The sequence below is a fragment of the Taudactylus pleione genome, unplaced genomic scaffold, assembly GCF_031769625.1.
Source record: "Taudactylus pleione unplaced genomic scaffold, aTauple2 ptg000845l, whole genome shotgun sequence".
NCBI classification, from domain to species: Eukaryota; Metazoa; Chordata; class Amphibia; order Anura; family Myobatrachidae; genus Taudactylus; species Taudactylus pleione.
The window spans coordinates 4,507,980-4,527,828 of NW_028285247.1; the positions used below are offsets into that span (position 1 = coordinate 4,507,980).

The 19,849-nt window shown below is 45.8% G+C and overlaps 1 protein-coding gene across 6 annotated transcripts in view; it reads right to left on the bottom strand.

Annotated features, from left to right (window-relative positions):
- Window positions 1-1,958: 1,958 nt before the first annotated feature.
- Window positions 1,959-19,849, bottom strand: part of LOC148474417 (cyclin-dependent kinase 11B-like) — a 61,839-nt gene continuing 43,948 nt past the window's right edge. For all 6 annotated transcript variants that reach the window (XM_088458653.1, XM_088458654.1, XM_088458655.1 and 3 more), the window contains 7 exons: window positions 7,595-7,700; window positions 6,505-6,626; window positions 5,770-5,877; window positions 5,551-5,667; window positions 4,865-5,013; window positions 4,530-4,719; window positions 1,959-2,281 (listed from right to left, as the gene is read on the bottom strand). In XM_088458653.1, coding sequence (XP_088314779.1) covers window positions 2,189-2,281; window positions 4,530-4,719; window positions 4,865-5,013; window positions 5,551-5,667; window positions 5,770-5,877; window positions 6,505-6,626; window positions 7,595-7,700 — 885 coding nt within the window. In that variant the 3' untranslated portion in view covers window positions 1,959-2,188. The remainder of the gene's footprint in view (window positions 2,282-4,529; window positions 4,720-4,864; window positions 5,014-5,550; window positions 5,668-5,769; window positions 5,878-6,504; window positions 6,627-7,594; window positions 7,701-19,849) is intronic.

The following is a 19,849-nucleotide window of genomic DNA, read 5'->3' on the forward strand; positions in this document are numbered from 1 at the left end:
TGAGACAGAGTGAGAATGATCTGCATCTTCTGCCTCCCCAGATATCTCAGAATCAGATGACTGTGTGGACTTGGAAGATATCATAGTACGTTTAGTAGGTAAAGGCTTTTATTTTAGAAACATTTGCTGAAAAACCGTAGAGGCATTAACTAAACTCTGTACTGGGGTAGACAGTACGTCTATACTCATGTGTGAGGCAAATGATTTGCAGGAAGTACCTGCTGTGGCCATCCCATAGGGGGAGCTACCACGGGGACTGCTACTTGGTCCATAAGTTTAGCCAGCATTTGTGAAATGGCAGCCCAGGTTGGGTCCTGTGGGAGAGATGGGCTTGGGGCTGTGTAACAATACAGAGACCATCCTGAATGAGGTCATCTGTAGCGAAACACGCAGAGCTGGACTTACAAGACACCAGAGTAGGAGGAGCAGCATCAGGCTGCTTGTTATTCTTTCCTCTGCCAGCCATAGCCACAAGAATAACAAAATACTCAGTATGATACAGGGCAGTGAACACACTGGATAATATGGCACAGTGTAGTGTGCAACCATGTTAGAAAGTATGTGATAGCACTCACAAGTATTTGAGAAATGTGCGGTACAATGCTATACATTAGTATGTCAGGGTATGGTAAAATAAAGGGAAAGGTATAGGCTGTACAGTATAGAAAGTCACATACAAACTCAGAAAAACATTGCATGTTTACAATGGGCACTAAAATCAACTACACAGACCACAGAGGCTGGTAGGATGTAGCGCGGTATGACGTGGCCCATGTGACAGGTATACAGGGTGACTGGACCCAGGTTTCCAGGAGATCTGCTTGGTGCCGCGCCTCTCTGGGGGGGGGGGGGAGAGGGGGGGGAGGAGCAGCCCAGGGAACACCAAGACCACAGTGGAATGGCGCCCTGGACTGGGGGAGGAGCTACAGGGAGAGCACCTTCTCCCCTTGCTGACATTAACCACCGGGTCCCCTGGCCTCCTTACATATGCCCTTCGCCAGTATCTTATATGCCCCGTGGTCTAGTGGAGTCATGGGCGCACCAAGTGTCCACATCAGCGCCTCCGGTCTGTCTCCTGAGACTGGAGGAAAGACTGCGCACAATGTGGGTCCCAGCGAACAGGGTTCCGCCTTACCTGTCCCCTGAATTCCAGGCTGCAGTCTGGGGTCTGAGGAGCCTGCTAGCTAGTCCCTCTCGGAGCACAGCCAGGAGTACCTAGCACAGGCTTGGAGTCACAGCGCCTCGGAGGGGTGGCAGCACAGATGTCCGGAGGACAGTCTGGTGCTGCTCACCTGTTATAGTAAAAAAAAAAAAAAAAAAAAAAAAGAAGAAATAAATTAAATCATAAAATAAAAGCTTGGGCTGCTTAATGCAGCCCCCTGTTATAATGGTGGTCCAGCTCCTTGCTGGACACCAATGAAACTGAAGTGCCCTCAGGCTGTGGGGGGTGTGGGGGGGGGAGGTATAGGGGGAAGGACCGGAGAATCCTGGATTGAAAAGCTTTGCTGTTGTTGTCTGGTCCTCCAGGTCCCACCTACACCCCAATAGTTTTGCAAGCCGACCTGATATTTAGAATCTCATGGTAAAGAAGGTCCCATATACGCACCTATGGAGGCTATTGGTGTGAATGGGCAGAAACAGTTTGGCAACTAGTATGCTAGTTTTTCAATTATCTTTCTCTATATGTGGCTTCCTGGTGCAGATATACTTTTGATCACATTGCAAAACTGCCCTGGTAACATCCAGGCCTGTTTTCAGTTACTCACCACAGCATAGGGCAAGTCTCTGCCACTCATAAGACCAGAACACTTCTCAAGAACTTATCTATGCTTTACTATACTACTGTAAAGTTTAAAATGCTGTCTGGGACTGGTGCACTAACCCTCCTCAAACAGGTGTAAAAACATAATATGAAGCATAAACCATCCAAGATGAATGAAAAGAAATGTGAAAAGTAATTTAAACAATTAAAAATTGCATTTTAATTCTACAAATATACAAGAGTGAAAAATAAATAAGTCAAAGACTCCAGTCCTCGCTTATGTCTCAAGGTCCTGCTTTCGAATTGAACATTCTTTTCATCATTGGTTGGTAGATGTGTCTTTTACAGTATGTTGGGTTTGAGAGTTTAAACAACCACAAATTCTCCAAAAGTGAGAAAATAAAAGTCATTTTCTTATTGGAAGATTTAAAACTTGAGGCTGAAACCCGGTCCGGCTGCAGATGCTCCCTGGTTGGTGGTGGTCAGGTGAAACCCAGTCTCTTTTAGATCATCATCCCCCTAAAAAGAAAATGAAACATATATGTAAATACTATAATGAGAGGCCAAAGTGAATATGTGCAACATTAAACAGTCATTTTAGTAATTGTTTCTGTGAAAATAGCTATGTAAATAGAAATTTATGTAAGTTTATTGAGCTGTCCAGCAGTATAAAGCAATGAATGGTCACTGCTACATAGACTTTACTAATTATCTGTGAAACATTATACAAAATGAGGAAGAAGTCATGTGATAGCATACAACTAATACATGTAGTAAGCTATGGGTGACATAGTGAGCAAGTAGAGGAATACATGAGACAATAGACTAAACACAAACATTCTATTTGAAAATATGACCTTTTGCAACGATAGTTAAATGTGGTTAATCAGCATTGCTTGTATCAATGCCTTACAGCAGGCTATTCCCACACATTAATATGCACTATTAAGTAGGTTTACATGTATAATCTGTACATCAGATTCCAATAACAAAGACAAACAGTGATGTAACTGAGGGACTAAAGTTAAGATTTTAATTGCAAACCCCAATTATGTTTCTCCCTGTAGAAAATAATGTCTGGCTTAAACATCTGGTTTTAATTCTGTTCTGGCGTGTTTTCCAATGTCCACAAAAACTCTTCAACTACAACTGAAAGTAAAAATGTAAAAACGAATAAATAGAAAGCATAATTTTTTTTAATAAAAACATTAAACAGAAATGTTTATAGACCTTTTTAGATAGATTTGTATGAGTTATTTGGGGCGATTTGGCATCCGGTATGGCTTTCCATGAAAAAAAGGTCCTTCAAGGTGCTTTAAGAGTATTGCTATAGCTGACCCTATAGGACCCTACCCTTCATTGTGGATAAGGGGATGTTTATTCTTTAGATAGTATGTTGCAGCTAACTTCACCGAAGGTCTGGCGTGTAGAGCCGTTTCGCCTTGTAATGACGTCAGACGCCAATGATTTTAATTACCGATGCTTCTATTACAATTGCTTGGTCCCGTTCTTGCTCCCTGCTCACTCCAACGCATTTCAGATCGCTCAGGGTCCTTTATCAAGGAGGATTACATTGGTAACAGGCTATGGTCCTGAAAGCTGTTGATTGACACTATGGACCTCATTCAGAGTCGGTCGAAGCGGCCGCACAGTCGTACTTGAAAAGGGGCCGGATATGCAAATGATTCCCTCGCAAGTTGCGTCCCTAAGTTCGGATCGGTAGCTGGCCGACCAAGGGGAGGAAGCGGCCGGAAGACAAAAGAATACGCCCCCTACACGTCATCTCCGGGCATATAAGGATTAATCAAGACCATCGGAACTGGTCGTAGAGCTTAAGGTTGACCATACCCGCTCTTAAGCTCTACGATCACGTCAGTGTAAAAACCTCCCATGTCACATGTGCCATGACGCTACTTTGTTAATTATGCACTCCCATAAACCGTATGCACTCCCATAAAACGCTGTTCGCATAATTAGGCACGCCTGCGTTCGGATCTCCACTCCCCCGTTTTCAAGCACCTTCCCCTGTTACCACCCACAAACACCTCATTCTGTCACTCAAACTACCGATCTGGCTGTGTTCAAGGAGAGAGAAATTTCTGATCGTAGTGGCTAGTTTGCGCACGCGCATTGCGAACTTTACGCATGCGCAGTATAGCGAACATCGGTGGCGTACGACCGTGAGGTCGCTTCGACCAACTCTGAATGAGGTCCTATATGCCTAGTCCTATTCGATTTTATTACACTTTACCTTGTTTGGATCAATTACATCATAATTCAAAATTTGTACCCCTGATGAAGTCCTCATAGACAAAACGCGTTGGGTATTAATTTTTGGGTAGAGAATCTGTGTATCAACAGGGAGGCAACTGCTGAGTAATTCTTGTACCCAGAAGGGTGGACAACAGGATACAGTCAGCTTGTCCCCAATTTATGACAATGGAATGTTTAATCCAGAGAGAAGAACAACAAGTTCGCCACAGGCGTTTCATAAGGACATTGGTCTTACTTTCCCTTGTTACAGAACATTGGCTTAATCACCCTGATTGAGAAGGTTTCCTTCAGGATTGACCCTTTTAGGGTTTATTTTTACTCATTGCGCCCTAAAGCATTTTTTGAATGGTAACATTTGTACAGCTCTCATGACTGCACTAAGCTTTGAACTGCTCACCATTTTACTTTCAATAGGAAAACTATGGTCATCGCAAAAACTAGATGCACCACTAGTTCGGCAAGGCTAAACTTGTAGACGCAAAGTTATGCTCACCAGCTCTTTGTAACCGAGACCCCCCTCTGGTGGACGAGGGCTTGTGCCACGTTTCACCCTCTGCTGTTCACTTTTTGCTGGCCAGGTGGGGAACATAGATGGGTCTATAGGCAGGGGGGTCTCACGGAAGTATTCATGCTTTAAGCCATCTTCTGAATTAATTCTTTTTGCAGGGCAGTAAGTCAGGAATCTGAAGGAAATACAGAATGGACATTTACCAGGTGGTTGACAACAAACCATAAATGTGTAAACTTTTAGTCAGATATCTCCATAAAAAATTGGGATAATCTCCAGTGTACAGAAACCTTATTAAAAGACAAACATCCTATACATACTTATTCATGAGGTCAAATCCTTGGTCCGAAAGGAGAGCTCCGAATCTCTTTCGGAGGTTGTTGTAAGGATATTCAGTAAAGGTCATTTTCTTTATTGCTGGAAGCTCATTGTATCCAGGCCAGATCTTTTCACTTGGTGTTCCCAGATCCTGGAGACAATGAAATGTGTTACAAATGGGACTCAGCCAAAAGCCTGCTCACCCCTACAAAAAGCATTCAGGAGATGCTCTTCTCAACTGAGTATACACCCTCCCACAGAGTCGGGGTTCCCCCCATCACCTACAGCTGTGGAGTTATACACCATGCAGTGGGAAATGAGCGCATTGCAGGATGTCAATAGCTCTTCATAAAGCGCTGTGAAACATCTTATATAAAGTTATATTGTAAAGCTAAAGAACGGACTTGGGCAGTGCTAAAAGCTGCAGAATGTTTTGCTGAGAATGATATAAACATTACATATATCATATTGATTGATCAGCTAAAGGCAATCTAAAGCCTGAACCAGAGCAAATAGGACATACCCCCACACTACTAAAGGAACAAGAACACAAAAAACAGAAAGGCTTAATAAAAAACGTCTGACTTTTATACGGTGACCACAGAATATCATTAAAATTACTTTTCTTTTGTAAATGGAAAAACACATTATTATTATTATTAATAAATATAATAAAAGTTAATGTTACCTTAAATATTTTATTGATCTGGTCAATCTCAGATTTTCCTGGGAATAGAGGTTTCTGGGTCAGCAGTTCACCAAATATACACCCCACTGACCACATGTCTATGGCTGTGGAATATTCCTGTGTAAATAAAACAATGGATGTGGAATAAGAAAGGGTGACCAATGTAGTTACAAAAACAGTGCAAGTAAACATCAATTTAAGTCTTGGAAGTGCATGTACCTTAGCGCCAAGTAGAAGCTCCGGTGCTCGATACCACAAGGTGACCACTATGGGGGTATAAGGTTTTAGAGGAGAACCATATTCACGTGCCAAACCAAAGTCTCCAACCTGAAAGGAGGATAGTCATCATCAGTAACGACCACGTAAATACTAGTGGGATGAGTAGATAAACTGACAGAGCTAGCTAACTGGTGGCCCGAGGGCCAGTTGTGGCCTCTCAGGAAACCTTCATTGGCTCGTGTAGGACATCCATTATTTTACTAGAATCCAGCCCAGAACAAGTAAAGGCTTGTTCCTATTGTTCTCTAACTCACAGGCCCAGTGATTTCCAAATTAAGGAACACCTGTGCACAAGTTATCTAAATAACATAGCAATCAATAAATACAAATACACAAAGACTAAAATCATTGGTAGACAAAGTGCGAACCTTCAGCTACTTTTGAAAGGTAAGTTGCACAATTTGATTATTTTCTTTTACGAATGAATGAGTTTCCATTTGCAGAGCAAATTACAATAAATAAGATAAGCCTTAAAACTATAATATTTCTCTATTGTCTAAGTACCCTTTAACCCAATTACTGACCTACCACCCCACACATTGCAGGTTCCTGGCAGTCACTCGACAGTTTGTAACATGTAACTCACTCTACCTTTGGGAAAACAAGAACTGTGCTGTAATCTACTGGCTGTAAGTGATTATAACTGAGTTCTCTGTACAGCCCCGGAGTCCTTACCTTCAATATACCAGCATGACTGAGCAGTAAATTGGAAGTCTTGAGATCTCTATGAAGAATCCAGTTATCATGAAGGTGACGGACACCACGTAGCAGCTGAATCATCAGTGTTTTTACCTCTCCTGGAAAGAGATTAAATGGTTGAAAACAGGATCCGCCTACAAATCATTTCTTACTTTGTACTGTGCTAAAAATTCAGTCTGTTAGAAATAGATTGTTTTCTGTTTCTGTACTAATCACAAACAGATGCCTGGATGAATGGAACAAAAAGAAACATTGAAACTAAAAACTGGGAATGATTATATATAATAATAAAAATGAAGATTGGGTTAAAGCATTGTATTTTATTTCAGAGAAATTTAGAATTGTGCCAAACCTGTAACAGACAGCCTTACAATGATATCACTGCTAAAATATGGAACCTTAGTGCTGAGTGGGAGCACTACCAAGTTAACATAAGAGAGAACAAGACTGGCTACAGCTATGTATTAGCAGGTGCTATACTGTGGTAACAGTGTTTTATTCTGGATGCATCTATTACCTGCTTTGGACCTCATGCGCATTCTTTAAATGCTGAATTTATCCCGCAAGATGTAAATTGGATGGTCAATGTAAACAGGTTTTTAAAAAAGTATTAAGAACACAGCCTTCATAATCTTTGTCATTCTCAATTCAGAAGCAGGTTTATTTTAATGTGTACATTGACCTTCCAACGATCAATTGTAACTACAGTGCTTTAAAGATGACAAACGGCTTTCAGGTACACAAGGTTTTAAAATACCAATCTTTTAGTCATTGGCTAATCCTTGTCATGGGTAACAATAGCGGGAGTAATGCCCAATTCTATAAAAGGTATTAATTAAAATAAAGAGGAACAGAAAAATAACAAATATGTCTAATGATACATTTGAAATAATAAAATAATATTAATCATCATAAACGAATTAAGATGCTTTATGTTAAAGGATGGTCACATGGCAACATTATTTTTACTTCGCATTTGTCTAAAAATGAAAAATTGTAAAAAGCAATCCAAAGAAAATAAACATAATTATGGATAAACTAAATACACATGAAAGACTGCACTCACCTGGTAGGAAAGGCTGCTTCATGGTCTCCATAAGACTCTTTAGATCGTGTTCTACATAGTTCATTACAATGTAGATTTTGTCCATATTGCTTCCTACAACAATTTCCTGTACAGAAAGAGAAGCAGCGTCTAAGGACACACACACACCAATGGTGATGGCAACTTTACAATGCTATTAATTCCTTACCATTTAGTTTTCAAATACCAAAAATAAAATAAAAACAGGATTTTGGTACTTAACGGTAAATCCATTTCTCCAATTCACAGGGGATGCTGGAGCTCAAGACACTGGGGTATAGTTGGTGGTAGAGTAGAGCCTGGCACTTCAATTAATTTAGAAGTGTGACTGGCTACTTTCCCTCTATGCCCCAGTTAAGTAACTGAGCCGGAGAGGAGACAGAGAACAGACAGGAAGAAAAGGAGAGGGAGAACGCCACAGAAAGGAACAAGACCGATAGGAGAAAAATAGAAGAAGCCACTGCAGTAAAACACAGGCAGTAACACAACCAAACAACGCAGACATAGCCGCCTCACAACTAGTACACAATTAGAAACTGGAAAAATTAAGCAGGTAAGCACCGCTGTGAGGGCGTCCAGTGTTCCCTGTGGAATTGGAGAAATGGATTTAGCGGTAAGTACCAAAATCCTGTTTTCTCCTTCATCCACTAGGGGGCACTGGAGCTCAAGACACTGGGGACTTCGCAAAGTTTCCTTCTCGGGTGGCAGAGTGCTGAGCAACCTGCAACACCTTGCGGACAAAACTTGACTCAAAGCTGCAAAAGTATCAAACCTGTAAAACTTAAACGTGTGCACAGAAGTCCACGTAAACAGCACAGCAAAGCTGAGATACAGAAGTTCCCTTGAGTGCAGCCCAAGAAGTAACCACAGAGCGCTTAGAATGCATCAAGATGGACACAGGCGTTGGCCTAGCATTGGCAACGTATGCCTGACGAATAGCCAGATGGATCCATCTCGCCAATGTCTATTTAGATGAAGGCCACATCATAGAGTACAAAAAGAGCATCACACTTGCACAAACCCGTTGTACCGGCAACATAGATATAGAGGGCGCGCACCACATCGCGGATTCGGGCTTGACACACTTGAGCACACGTGGTCGGAGAGGAAAGAGCAGAAACACTAGGTTGTATGGCCACAGGACCGCTATGGTGTCTGCCCAGACAACCGCTGGATCCCGGATTCTGGAGCAGTAAAGAGGCAACTGACGACTATACCTGGAGGCCATGAGGTCAATTTGTGGCCTGCCCCAACAACGGAGCTACTGATGGATAATTATTATTATTATCCTTTATTTATATGGCGCCACAAGTGTTCCGCAGCGCCTTACATAGTACATAGAACTAATAGGTGAACAAGAAACAAGTAACTTACAGTACATTACAGTGCAGGACAAGGACACAACTTATATACATTGCTGAAAGAGTGATTAAAGCACTCACAATAAGCTGCCGGGAGTTGGCAGTCACATGTTAGGTGCCCTATGGGAAGTAGAGAGTAGAAGAAAATGTAAAGAGAAGCACATGAGGGAAGAGGTCCCTGCTCATGAGAGCTTACATTCTAAGGGGAGGGGCAGACAGACAGACGTGACACAGAAGGGGAAGATAGGAAGGAAAGAGCATGAGGTGGGTTAGGATGAGTGTTGGAAGGCCTTGATGAAGTAGTGGGTCTTGAGAGCACGTTTGAAGATTTGTAGAGAGGTGGAGAGTCTGATGGGGAGAGGGAGGGCATTCCAAAGGTAGGGAGCAGCACGGGCAAAATCTCGGATGCGGGAGTGGGAGGAAGTAATCAGTTGGCAAGAGAGGCGGCATGCATTAGTTGAGTGAAGTGGGCGGGCGGGAGTGTGAAGGGAGAGAAGGTCAGAAATGTATGCGGGAGAGGCTTTGGTGAGGGCTTTGTAGGCGAATGTAAGAACCTTGAATTGGCATCTGAAGGGGAAGGGGAGCCAGTGTAGGGCTTGAAGGAGAGGGGAAGCAGATGTAGAACGCCTGGAGAGGAAGATGAGCCGAGCAGCAGCATTAAGAACAGATTGTAGTGGAGAGAGGTGAGAGACTGGGAGGCCAGCTAGGAGAAGGTTACAGTAGTCCAATCTGGATATGACCAGTGAGTGGATGAGGGTTTTAGTGGCATCCTGGGTGAGGAAGGGTCTAATCCTGGAGATATTTTTTAGGTGAAAACGGCAGGACTGCGAGAGGTGCTGAATGTGCGGTTTAAAGGAGAGGGAGGAGTCTAAGATAACTCCAAGACAGCGCACTTTGAGGCTAGAGGAGATAGTTGTGCCATCAATAGATAATGAAATTGTGGAAAGTGATGTAGTGGAAGAGGGTGGGAAGATGATCAGCTCAGTCTTAGACATGTTAAGTTTAAGAAAGCGCTGGGACATCCACGAAGAGACAGCAGAGAGACAGTTTGAGATACGGGTAAGGAGCTCAGGGGTGGAAAGGTAAATTTGAGTATCATCTGCATAGAGATGATATTGGAGGTCAAAGGAGTTAATGAGTTCACCTAAAGAGGATGTATATAGGGAGAAAAGGAGAGGTCCAAGAACAGAACCTTGGGGAACTCCTACCGTTAGTGGAAGTGGAGGGGAAGAGGAGTCATGAGAGGACACAGCGAAGGAATGATCAGAGAGGTAGGAGGAAAGCCAGGAGAGGGCAGTGTCACGTAGACCGAGAGAGGGTGGTCTACAGTGTCAAATGCAGCAGAGAGGTCAAGGAGAATGAGCAGAGAGCAGTGGCCCTTGGCTTTGGCAGCAAGGAGGTCGTTGCTGACTTTCGTGAGGGCAGTTTCAGTAGAGTGGAGAGATCGGAAGCCAGATTGAAATGAGTCAAGGAGGGAGTGGGAGGAAAGAAAGGTGGTAAGGCGTTTGTAGACAATACGCTCAAGGAGTTTGGAAGCAAAAGGGAGAAGAGAGATGGGTCGATAGTTGGAAAGTATGTTAGGATCAAGGGTATGTTTTTTAAGAATGGGGGAGACAAGAGTATGTTTGAATGCAGAAGGGACAGTGCCAGATGATAGGGAGAGATTAAGGAGGTGAGCCAGATGGAAACAGGCAGAAGGAGACAGGTGGGAGAGGAGACGGGAAGGGATAGGGTCAAGAGGGGAGGTGGAAGGAGGGGAGGACCGGATGAGGGCCATGACTTCCTCTCCAGAAGCAGGGGAGAAGGATGTCAGGGTTGGTGAGACAGAAGGGGAGGAGTGGTAAGGGCGAGGAGGAGTGCTGAGGGTCTGATGGGATATGATGTCCTCACATATGGAGTCAATTTTAGATGTAAAGTAGGTGGCAAAGTCAAGGGCAGAGAGCGAGGAGGGAAGGCAAGGAGGGGAAGGACAGAGTAGGGAGTTGAAAGTAGCAAAGAGATGCCGGGGGTTTGAGGACTGGGAGGAGATGAGGTTCTTGAAATATGTTTGTTTGGAGAGAGACAGGGCAGCACTGTAGGAAGAGAGAATAAATTTGAAATGGAGGAAGTCAGCCTTAGAGCGTGACTTTCTCCACTGACGCTCTGCAATTCTTGAACACTTTTGTAGGTATCTGGTGCATTTGGAATGCCAGGGTTGTGGTGTGGATCTGCGAGGGTGAGTGGTTATTGCTGGAGCAACAGAATCAAGAGCAGAAGCAAGGGAGGAATTGCCCAGGGAAGTAGCTTGTTCAGGACAGGAGAGAGAAATGATAGGGGAGAGAAGAGAGTCCAGCAGGGAGGAAAAAGCAACAGTGTCAATAGCCTCAATATTACGCTTAGTAATGGTAGCCTTAGGAGTTAGAGGAGGGGAAGGAGAGAGGGATAGGTTAAAAGAGAGAAGGTGATGGTCAGAGAGGGGGAATGGGCAATTGGAGTAATCAGAAATATCACAACGGTGCGTAAAGACCAGGTCAAGTGAGTGCCCACTCACTTGGGAGGGTGAGGAGGTCCATTGGGCGAGACCAAATGAAGAGGTGAGGGTAAGGAGTTTAGCTGCAGAGGATTCTGTGGGAATGTCAATAGGAATGTTAAAATCACCTAGGATAATGGAGGGAAGATCTGAGGAGAGAAAGTGAGGGAGCCAGGAAGCAAAGTTGTCAAGGAATTTGGAGGGAGAGCCAGGGGGACAGTAAATGACAGCTACTCTGAGGTTTACTGGTTGGAAGAGGCGTATAGCATGAACCTCAAATGTGGGGAATGTAAGGGATGGTTCAGAGGGTATTAGCTGGTAGGAGTAACTGGTAGATAGGACCCCAACACCACCACCATGGCGACCCCCAGGCCGGGGGGTGTGGGAGAAGGTGAGGCCCCCAGAGGATAGAGCAGCAGGAGAAGTGGTGTCAGAGGGTGAGATCCAAGTTTCAGTGATGGCTAGAAGATTCAGAGAGTTGGAGATAAAAAGGTCATGGGTGGGGACCAGTTTATTACAGACTGACCTGGCATTCCAGAGGGCACAGGATAGAGAGATAGCATATGTGGAGGAGATGTGAATAAGATTACCCGGGTTGCTGTAACGTGGAGGTAAGCTTAATTTGGGGGACCGATATGAAGCGAGTTTAGTGATAGTGCGGGCACCTGAGCTAGAAAGGAAACCTATAGGAGCTGGGCAGGGAGGGAGATGTGGATGGCAGTGGGGTGAAGTGACAGGGAGAGGAGTGTAGGAGGAGGGTTTGGTGGTGGGGTAGTAGGACAGAGGGGGGGTAGAACAGGAAGAAAGTGGAGTAATGGGTGAGGAGTGAACAGTAGGCAGACAGAGGAGGGGGGAGAAGGGGAGGAGGAGGTGGAAGAGATAAGGGGGAAAGGATAAAGGTGGAAGTAGGGGGCAGAATAGAGGATTAGGTAGAGACTGAGTGAAGGAGGGAGTTGACGAAAACCTTGTCATGGTGATTATAAGTAAACAAGAGGAATGAAATTTGGAAATGTAAATGAGATATGAGTGCAAGAGATTTGTAGGAATGCAAGTGAAAAAAACAGTGATGTATCAAAAAAAAACAGTGTATCAACATGTATGCAGATTAATAAGATTGTTATAGGGAGGATTAAAAGTGGGGTTCTAATGTGTGCGGAATATGAAAAATAATGCAGATTGTAAGCAGATAGAGGATGTGAGGCTAGGCAAGAGAGCTGAGATAAAGGACAGTGTTTCAAAGTAGATAGATGTAAACTGAAATGGGAAAAAGTACGATAAGCATTGAATTGTGAGCGAGAATCAGAAGGTCAGCATTATTAATAGCAATAGAAGTGTTCTTGCCGTGATTGTACAGGGAGTCCAGTTATAGTCTGAGTCTTTAGATTGTTGAGGTTTGTTGCTTGATGGACCTTTTTCTCCTTGGTTTAGCGCAGGTCTAACGCTAGTTATGCACTTAGAAAAGCTGCACCCAGCCAAGTCTTTACCAGCCAAACTACTGACACTTAAACAGGGATGCAAGCAAGTGTGGACACTAATTAATGAAAACCCCCAATTGGCCAGCCAGGGAAAGCTAGCAATAAAAATGGCTTAAGTCAACAATGACCACATACCATACATCTAAGGCTACAAATAAATCAAGCATTCAATTTAGTCAATAGACAGAGAATCCTTAATACAATTTAACTATTTCAAATCATAAGGTATTAGAAACTATAGCATAAGGATTCAGTAAAGAATAAGAAAGTTACCTATGATTATAATTAATAAAGGAGGCACAGGAGGTGAAATACTTTGCAGTCACAGTCAACTTCAGTTACCTATGATTATAATTAATAAAGGAGGCACAGGAGGTGAAATACTTTGCAGTCACAGTCAACTTCAGTTACCTATGATTATAATTAATAAAGGAGGCACAGGAGGTGAAATACTTTGCAGTCACAGTCAACTTCAGTTACCTATGATTATAATTAATAAAGGAGGCACAGGAGGTGAAATACTTTGCAGTCACAGTCAACTTCAGTTACCTGTAGATAGGGAGAGAGGCGGTGTCAATTCATTCAAGATTAGCAGAAGAATTAACTAATAAAAATAGCGCAGGTCTAACGCTAGTTATGCACTTAAAAACACTGCACTTAGAAAAGCTGCACCCAGCCAAGGCTTTACCATCCAAACTACATATGTCCGGATGCAGGGCCCATTCGCCGGGATGAAGATATTGGCCACTGAGATAATCTGCTTCCCAGTTGTCCACCCCTGAAATGAAGACGGCGGAGATGGCTTTGACGTGACTTTTGCCTACTGTAAAATACAGCTGAACGCACACATTGCCATGTGACTGCACGCCCCCCAGATGGTTGGTGTACGCCATGGCCGTGGTGTTGTTGGTTTGCACCTGAACGGGCAACACCAGCAGAAGGAGAGCTGCAGCACACAGAGGGTTGTAACCAGGCCAGAGTTCGAGAACACTGATTGGCAGGAGAGCTTCCTGGCAAGATCAACTCCCCTGGAATTGCTTGTCCAAGACCGCTGCTCCTTATCAGCGAAGACAGGCGTCCGTAGTCAGCAGGATCCTGTTCCAGATGCTTAATCGGCAACCCTCCACGAAGTGGTCTGTTTGGAGCCACTAGATTGGAGAAATGTGGGCCTGAGGGGATAGCCTCACTAGACGGTGCATCTGAAGAGGTTACCCTGACCATGCCTGCGCTTTGTCCAGTGGGAGGAACCCCCGTTTTGAAGTGTTCAAAATTATCCCCAGGAACTGAAGACGCTGTGATGGCACCAGCTGAGACTTCTGGAAGTTGACTATCCAGCCATGCTAGATGAGGAAAGCGAAAAATCCCTATAAGCGCTGAACAATTAAATTACTAAATTAAAAATAGTAGCTATGGTGAGGGATGTTAAGCCTCTAAATGTTATAAACATAAAAATAAACCACCACAAAAGTAGTACACAGCACTAATACAATTATAATATAGAGACTGTTTTAGAATCTGTAACAATTTTAATATTCAAAACAATTAGCATGTAATATATAAAAGCAGGAATCAAATAATATAAAAATGTATATCCATTGCCAGTGATTTAAACGACTTGTATATATAAAGGAGCAAATATATTTTTACCAGTAAGGAGTAGTTCATATAAGCTGGAGTCCAAAACGAATGCCCTCCTGGTAGGAGATCTCCTAGAATGCTTGCAGTTTGTTTAGAACCAAAAGTCTTCCAAACGTGTAAATCCACACTATGCCCAGTAGCTCCGTGTTCCACAAACGAGCGGCTCCAGCACTGCTCAGATTTACAGATGTCAAGTCGGGTGATGGCAATAAGTATTAGGTTGCATAATTGCTTTTCACTATGGAGGGGGAAAAGCAAAGTATCTTGTAACCACGGGATACTAGCTTGCGGCTCCAATTGTCGGAACAAGTGTGAAGCCAAACCTCCTTGAACCGCAGAAGGCGGGCACCCACCTTGAGATCCCCCAGGTGGGAGGAAGCCTGTCATGCCACTGGTTTATCTGCCGGCTTAGGGTCCGGGCGATGGGAGCTAGAAACCGGTCGTTCCCTAGAGTATCAACCTCTAACTATGGACGAGGCACCCTTAGCTCTGCCTTAAAACCTGGAGGAGGGCCGAAAGGAACAAAATAAAGGACCTTTAAGGAGCGCTGCGGGGTCGCTGCCGAGGAAGGCAAAAAGGTACTTTTGCCACCCGTGGCCAGAGAAATCCATTCGTCCAGCTCTGGGCCAAATAAGATATCTCCGGTAAAAGGACGGTCTAATCGTTAGCATTACTGCCTCACAGGACTTAGGTCGTAGGTTCGATTACCACCACGGCCCTAACTGCAGAATTTGTATATTCTTCCTGTGCTCGAGTGGGCTTCTTCCGGGTACTCCGGTTTCCTCCGACACTCCAAAAATACACTGGTAGGTTAATTGTCTCCCACCAAAAATGAACCCTTGTATGTGTGTGTGTGTACACGTGGTAGGGAATTTAGAATGTAAGCTCCACTGGGCCAGGGACTGATGTGAATGGCCAAAATATGCTCTGTAAAGCACTGCGGAAAATTTTTGGGAAAGGGATAAAGGGAGAGAAAACGCATGGGCAGCTGAAACTATTTGTCCGGGTGCTTCCAGGCTGCCTCCAACTGCTCATCTAATTGGAGAGAAGTAGGAAAGGTAACAGCAGACTTTTATTTCTTACCGAACAAAGAAGAATCTATCGATTCAGGACTCTCCAAATCCGAAATATGAAGTACCTCACGAACTGCCAGGATAAGTGCTTCAATACCATGTGCGGCTATTTCGGGTTCCTGTGAGAAATCGTGCCGTCTGATTCCTCCAACATTTCACCCTCCTCTTCCTGAGAAGAGTGATCCACATCCGACTCTTCCTCGACTGAAGAATAGCCGGAAGAGCCCTCTTCTTAGAAGGCTGACTGTCTGTAGGCTTAGATGATTAGCCTATTATTTGGACTAAACTTTCCACAGAACGGGCTAACTCCTGAGCCCACGCAGGTTCGTTAGCTAAGGAAGAAGAGTTCGAATACTGGAACCGTCCCTAGCAGCTTCTTGTTCCCTACGAGAGGCAGCTATCTCAGAGGTCAAATCGGACATAACCCCTGCCAGCGAGGTTATCCAGGACGGAGTAACACTCTGGTTAGGTTGGCCCCCAGCCAAAACTGATCTCTACGACTCGCAGACATCACACAAGGAGAAAACCTCTGAGCGGGCATTCGCAAACTTCTTTTTGCATTTAGAGCATGCAAATGGCTTCTGAGACATACTTTTATCTGCTGCCATAGTTGTGTAAACGTACACACACACGTACACACACACACACACACACACACACACAGACTAACAGGCAGACAAACAGCAGAGTAACCAATGAGGCAAACACCCAAGGTCAAAGTAAACAACTGCAGCTTAAAGTCCACACAGAATTGAGAGAGACAGAGTAATAGAGGAGGAGCAGTATATAACAATATGTGAAGCTCCCCTACCACCTCAAGGAACTTACCTTTGTTATCTCTCTTTCTACAAAGTCCATAGGGTCCACAGAAGACATTGGGGTATAAGGCATAGCCGTTTCATCCGGGCACCACAAGGTTTATTTTTTTTCTCCCAGGAAGCATTTGGTCCTCCCCTATACCCCGCCCCCAGGCCACAGGCACGTCAGTTCGTAACAAGCCAAAGGAGGATAAAAATGAGAGAAGAAAGTCTGGAACACACAGGAATCACATTCTCACAGAGACGGAGACTGAAAACTGGCAACCTGAGCGAAGCCCAACTGAAGCACAGATGTGTCAGGGCGGGAGTCCTGTGGACCCTATGGACTTAGTAGAAAGAGAGAACAAAAGGTAAGTTCTTACCATATCTCTTATTTTCTACATCAGGGTCCATAGGGCTCCACAGGAGACCTTGGGGATGTCCCAAAGCAGTCCCTTTAAGGGTGGGGACGCTCCTGTGCAGAGAGGAGAATCCGCCGCACAATGGAAGCATCCTGAGAGGCGAAGGTATCAAATGCATAATACCTCACAAAAGGAATGGATGGAAGACCACGAGGCCGCCTTACAAAACTTAACGGCCGAAGCACCACAGCGAGCTGCCCACGAAGGAACCACAGACCGAGTAGAATGAGCAGTCACAGAGGGTGGAACTGGAAGGCCCTCATGAGTGCAAGCCTCAGAGATTGTCATACGAATCCACCTAGCCAAAGTTTAGTTTATTGGCTAGCCAGCCCTTCTTGTGGAATCCACAGAGGACAACCAAGGAGTCTGACTTCCAAAGGGAACTGGTACGGTCCACATATATCCTGAGAGCACGTACCACATCCAATGAGGCCTCAACTGCCGAGAGGTCTGGAGAGTTGAAGGCCAGTACTACAATTTCCTCATTAATGTGGAAACTAGACACCACCTTAGGAAGGAACCCAGGGCGAATCCGAAGCAACTCCCTGTCCTGATGAAAAATCAGAAACGGAGGGCGACAAGAGAGAGCCCCCAAATCTGACATCCTTCTGGCGGAAGCTATAGCCAGAAGAAAAATAGTCTTTTCTGTAAGCCATTTGAGAGCCACTGAGTCCATGGGCTCAAATGGAGGGACCCACAGGACCCTAAAGACCGCAGCCAAAACCCAAGGTGCCACAGGAGGGACAAAGGGAGGCTGACTGCGAAGGGCACCTTGTAGGAAAGAACGGACATCAGGAAGAGGAGCAATCCTGTGCTGAAACCACACCGACAGAGCAGAGACGTGCACCTTTAGCAAGGCAAGGCGGAAACCAATAGCCAAACCCGCCAGCAGGAAAGCCAAAACTCTGGATATTCTAAACACCTGGGGGTCGTAACCTCTGAGACGACACCTTTGAAAGTAGGTATGCCACACCTTGTGGCAAAACCCGGCAGAGGCTGGTTTACTTGCTCTGAGCAGTGTTTACCACAGAGTCGGAAAAAAAAAAAAAAAACCTTTTGACCTTAGAAAGGATGTCTCAAGAGCCACGCCATCAAGGACAGACGACCCAGATCCGGGTAAATGCAAGGACCTGAGACAACAGGTACGGACGTCGAGGCAGCAGCAATGGAGAGTCGAGGTAGAGACTCCGCAGATCTGAGTACCAATGACTCCTGGGCCACACTGGTGCCACCAGCAGGACAGCGCCCCCTTCTAGTTCGAATTTCTCAATTACACGAGGAAGAAGGGAGACCGGAGGGAACAGGCACACAAACTGGAAGGTCCACCGTACCAACAGAGCGTCTACCAAGATCGCCTAGGCATCTCTTGGTCTGCACCCGTACACTGGCAGCCTGTGGTTGTGTCAGGAGGCCAAGAGGTCCACGTCCGGAAGGCCCCACCGTCCACCAGGAGCTGAAACACCTCTTGGAGAAGAGACCATTCCCCGGGACGGCTGAGGAAAGTCCACTTACCAATAGAGAACTCCTGGAATGAACACCGCCAATATGGCTGGGAGATAACCTTCCGCCCATGTCAGAATGCGTGACACCTCTATCATTGCCACCTGAATTCGAATTCCTCCTAGAAGTAAGCCACAGTCGCGGCACTGTCTGACTGAACTTGCACGGGCTTACCGTGAAGTATCAGTCCGGCTTGCTGTCAGGCCCTGATGTTGATTGGCAGGGCAGACTCCTCTGCTGTCCACCAAACCTTGTAGGAGAAGTGCTGCTGCAGCTGAGCCAGACCACTGTGGAAAGGTCCCCGCACTGTGCAGCGGGGAGGAGCCAGCTGTTAGACATGGAAAGGTCCCCGCACTGTGCAGCGGGAAGGAGCCAGCTGTTAGACAGGGAAGGCTGCCTCCCCTGGCCAGCAATTAACCCCCCGGATGCTGAAAAAAACATCCTGCATGTGTCCCTGGTGGTTTAGTGGAAAGGGTTATAGGGCCTGGCTCCAACTGCCGTCATCCCCGAGGGGTCCCCAATCCCCGGGGGAAAGGACTGCACCCCCAGCGGGTCACCACACGCGGTGGCCTGCCGCTTACTTGGTCCCCGTGCAGCTCGGCCGCAGTCCAGGGGTCCCGCGGGGTCCCTGCTAGCCAAGACCCCGCTGCCCCTGCTGAGAATCCAGGATCAGTACTGGGCGTCTCGGCGCTGGCAGGATGATAGAGCGGCAGCGCAGACGTCCGCTGGCCTGTCCACTCTGAAGAATCAACAAAGAATCCCGCTGCGTTTCCAGTGACCCGACTCCGGCTGGGCACCTAACGAACTGACGTGCCTCTGACCTGGGGGCGGGGTATAGGGGAGGACCAAGTGCATCCTGGGACAAAAAAAATTTAACTGCGTGGTGCCCGGATGACTCAGCCGTGCCTATACCCCAAGGTCTCCTGTGGAGCCCTATGGACCCTGATGTACAAAACTGCAGGCTGGCAGCGCTGAGCTCGAAGCAAGGCCAGGTGCTGTACTGACCAGCAATATGGCGCCGCTCTGAGTGAGTAGGACGCTCCTTTAGTGAGAAGCTATGGCCGCAGATGTCTCAAGCTCTGCCCCCTTAACGCGGTACTTGTCATATCTGTGCAGGAGTGTGCTTTATAATAACTATGGACACAGGCGGGAGTGAGAATCTAACTCACAGCCCCTAAGGAACTGGAGGATAATTTTGCCTCTTCCCACTTGATGCTGCGCTACATTCTAAGTATTGCGCGCCCCGGTGCTAGTGACAACTGCGGATGGCCAGGCGGGCGGGTCACCGCCGCATTGTCACTAAGCCCAGCGTTTTCCCCGCCATTCCTGTTGGGAGTGGTATTTATACTTACAGACTGCTGCGGCCGGGATGCTGGGCAGGGGGGTGGGGGGCAAGCAGGGGACCCGAACACTAGTTTCTGTCAACTGTCGCGGGTCCAAGACTATACTTTCAGGGATCATT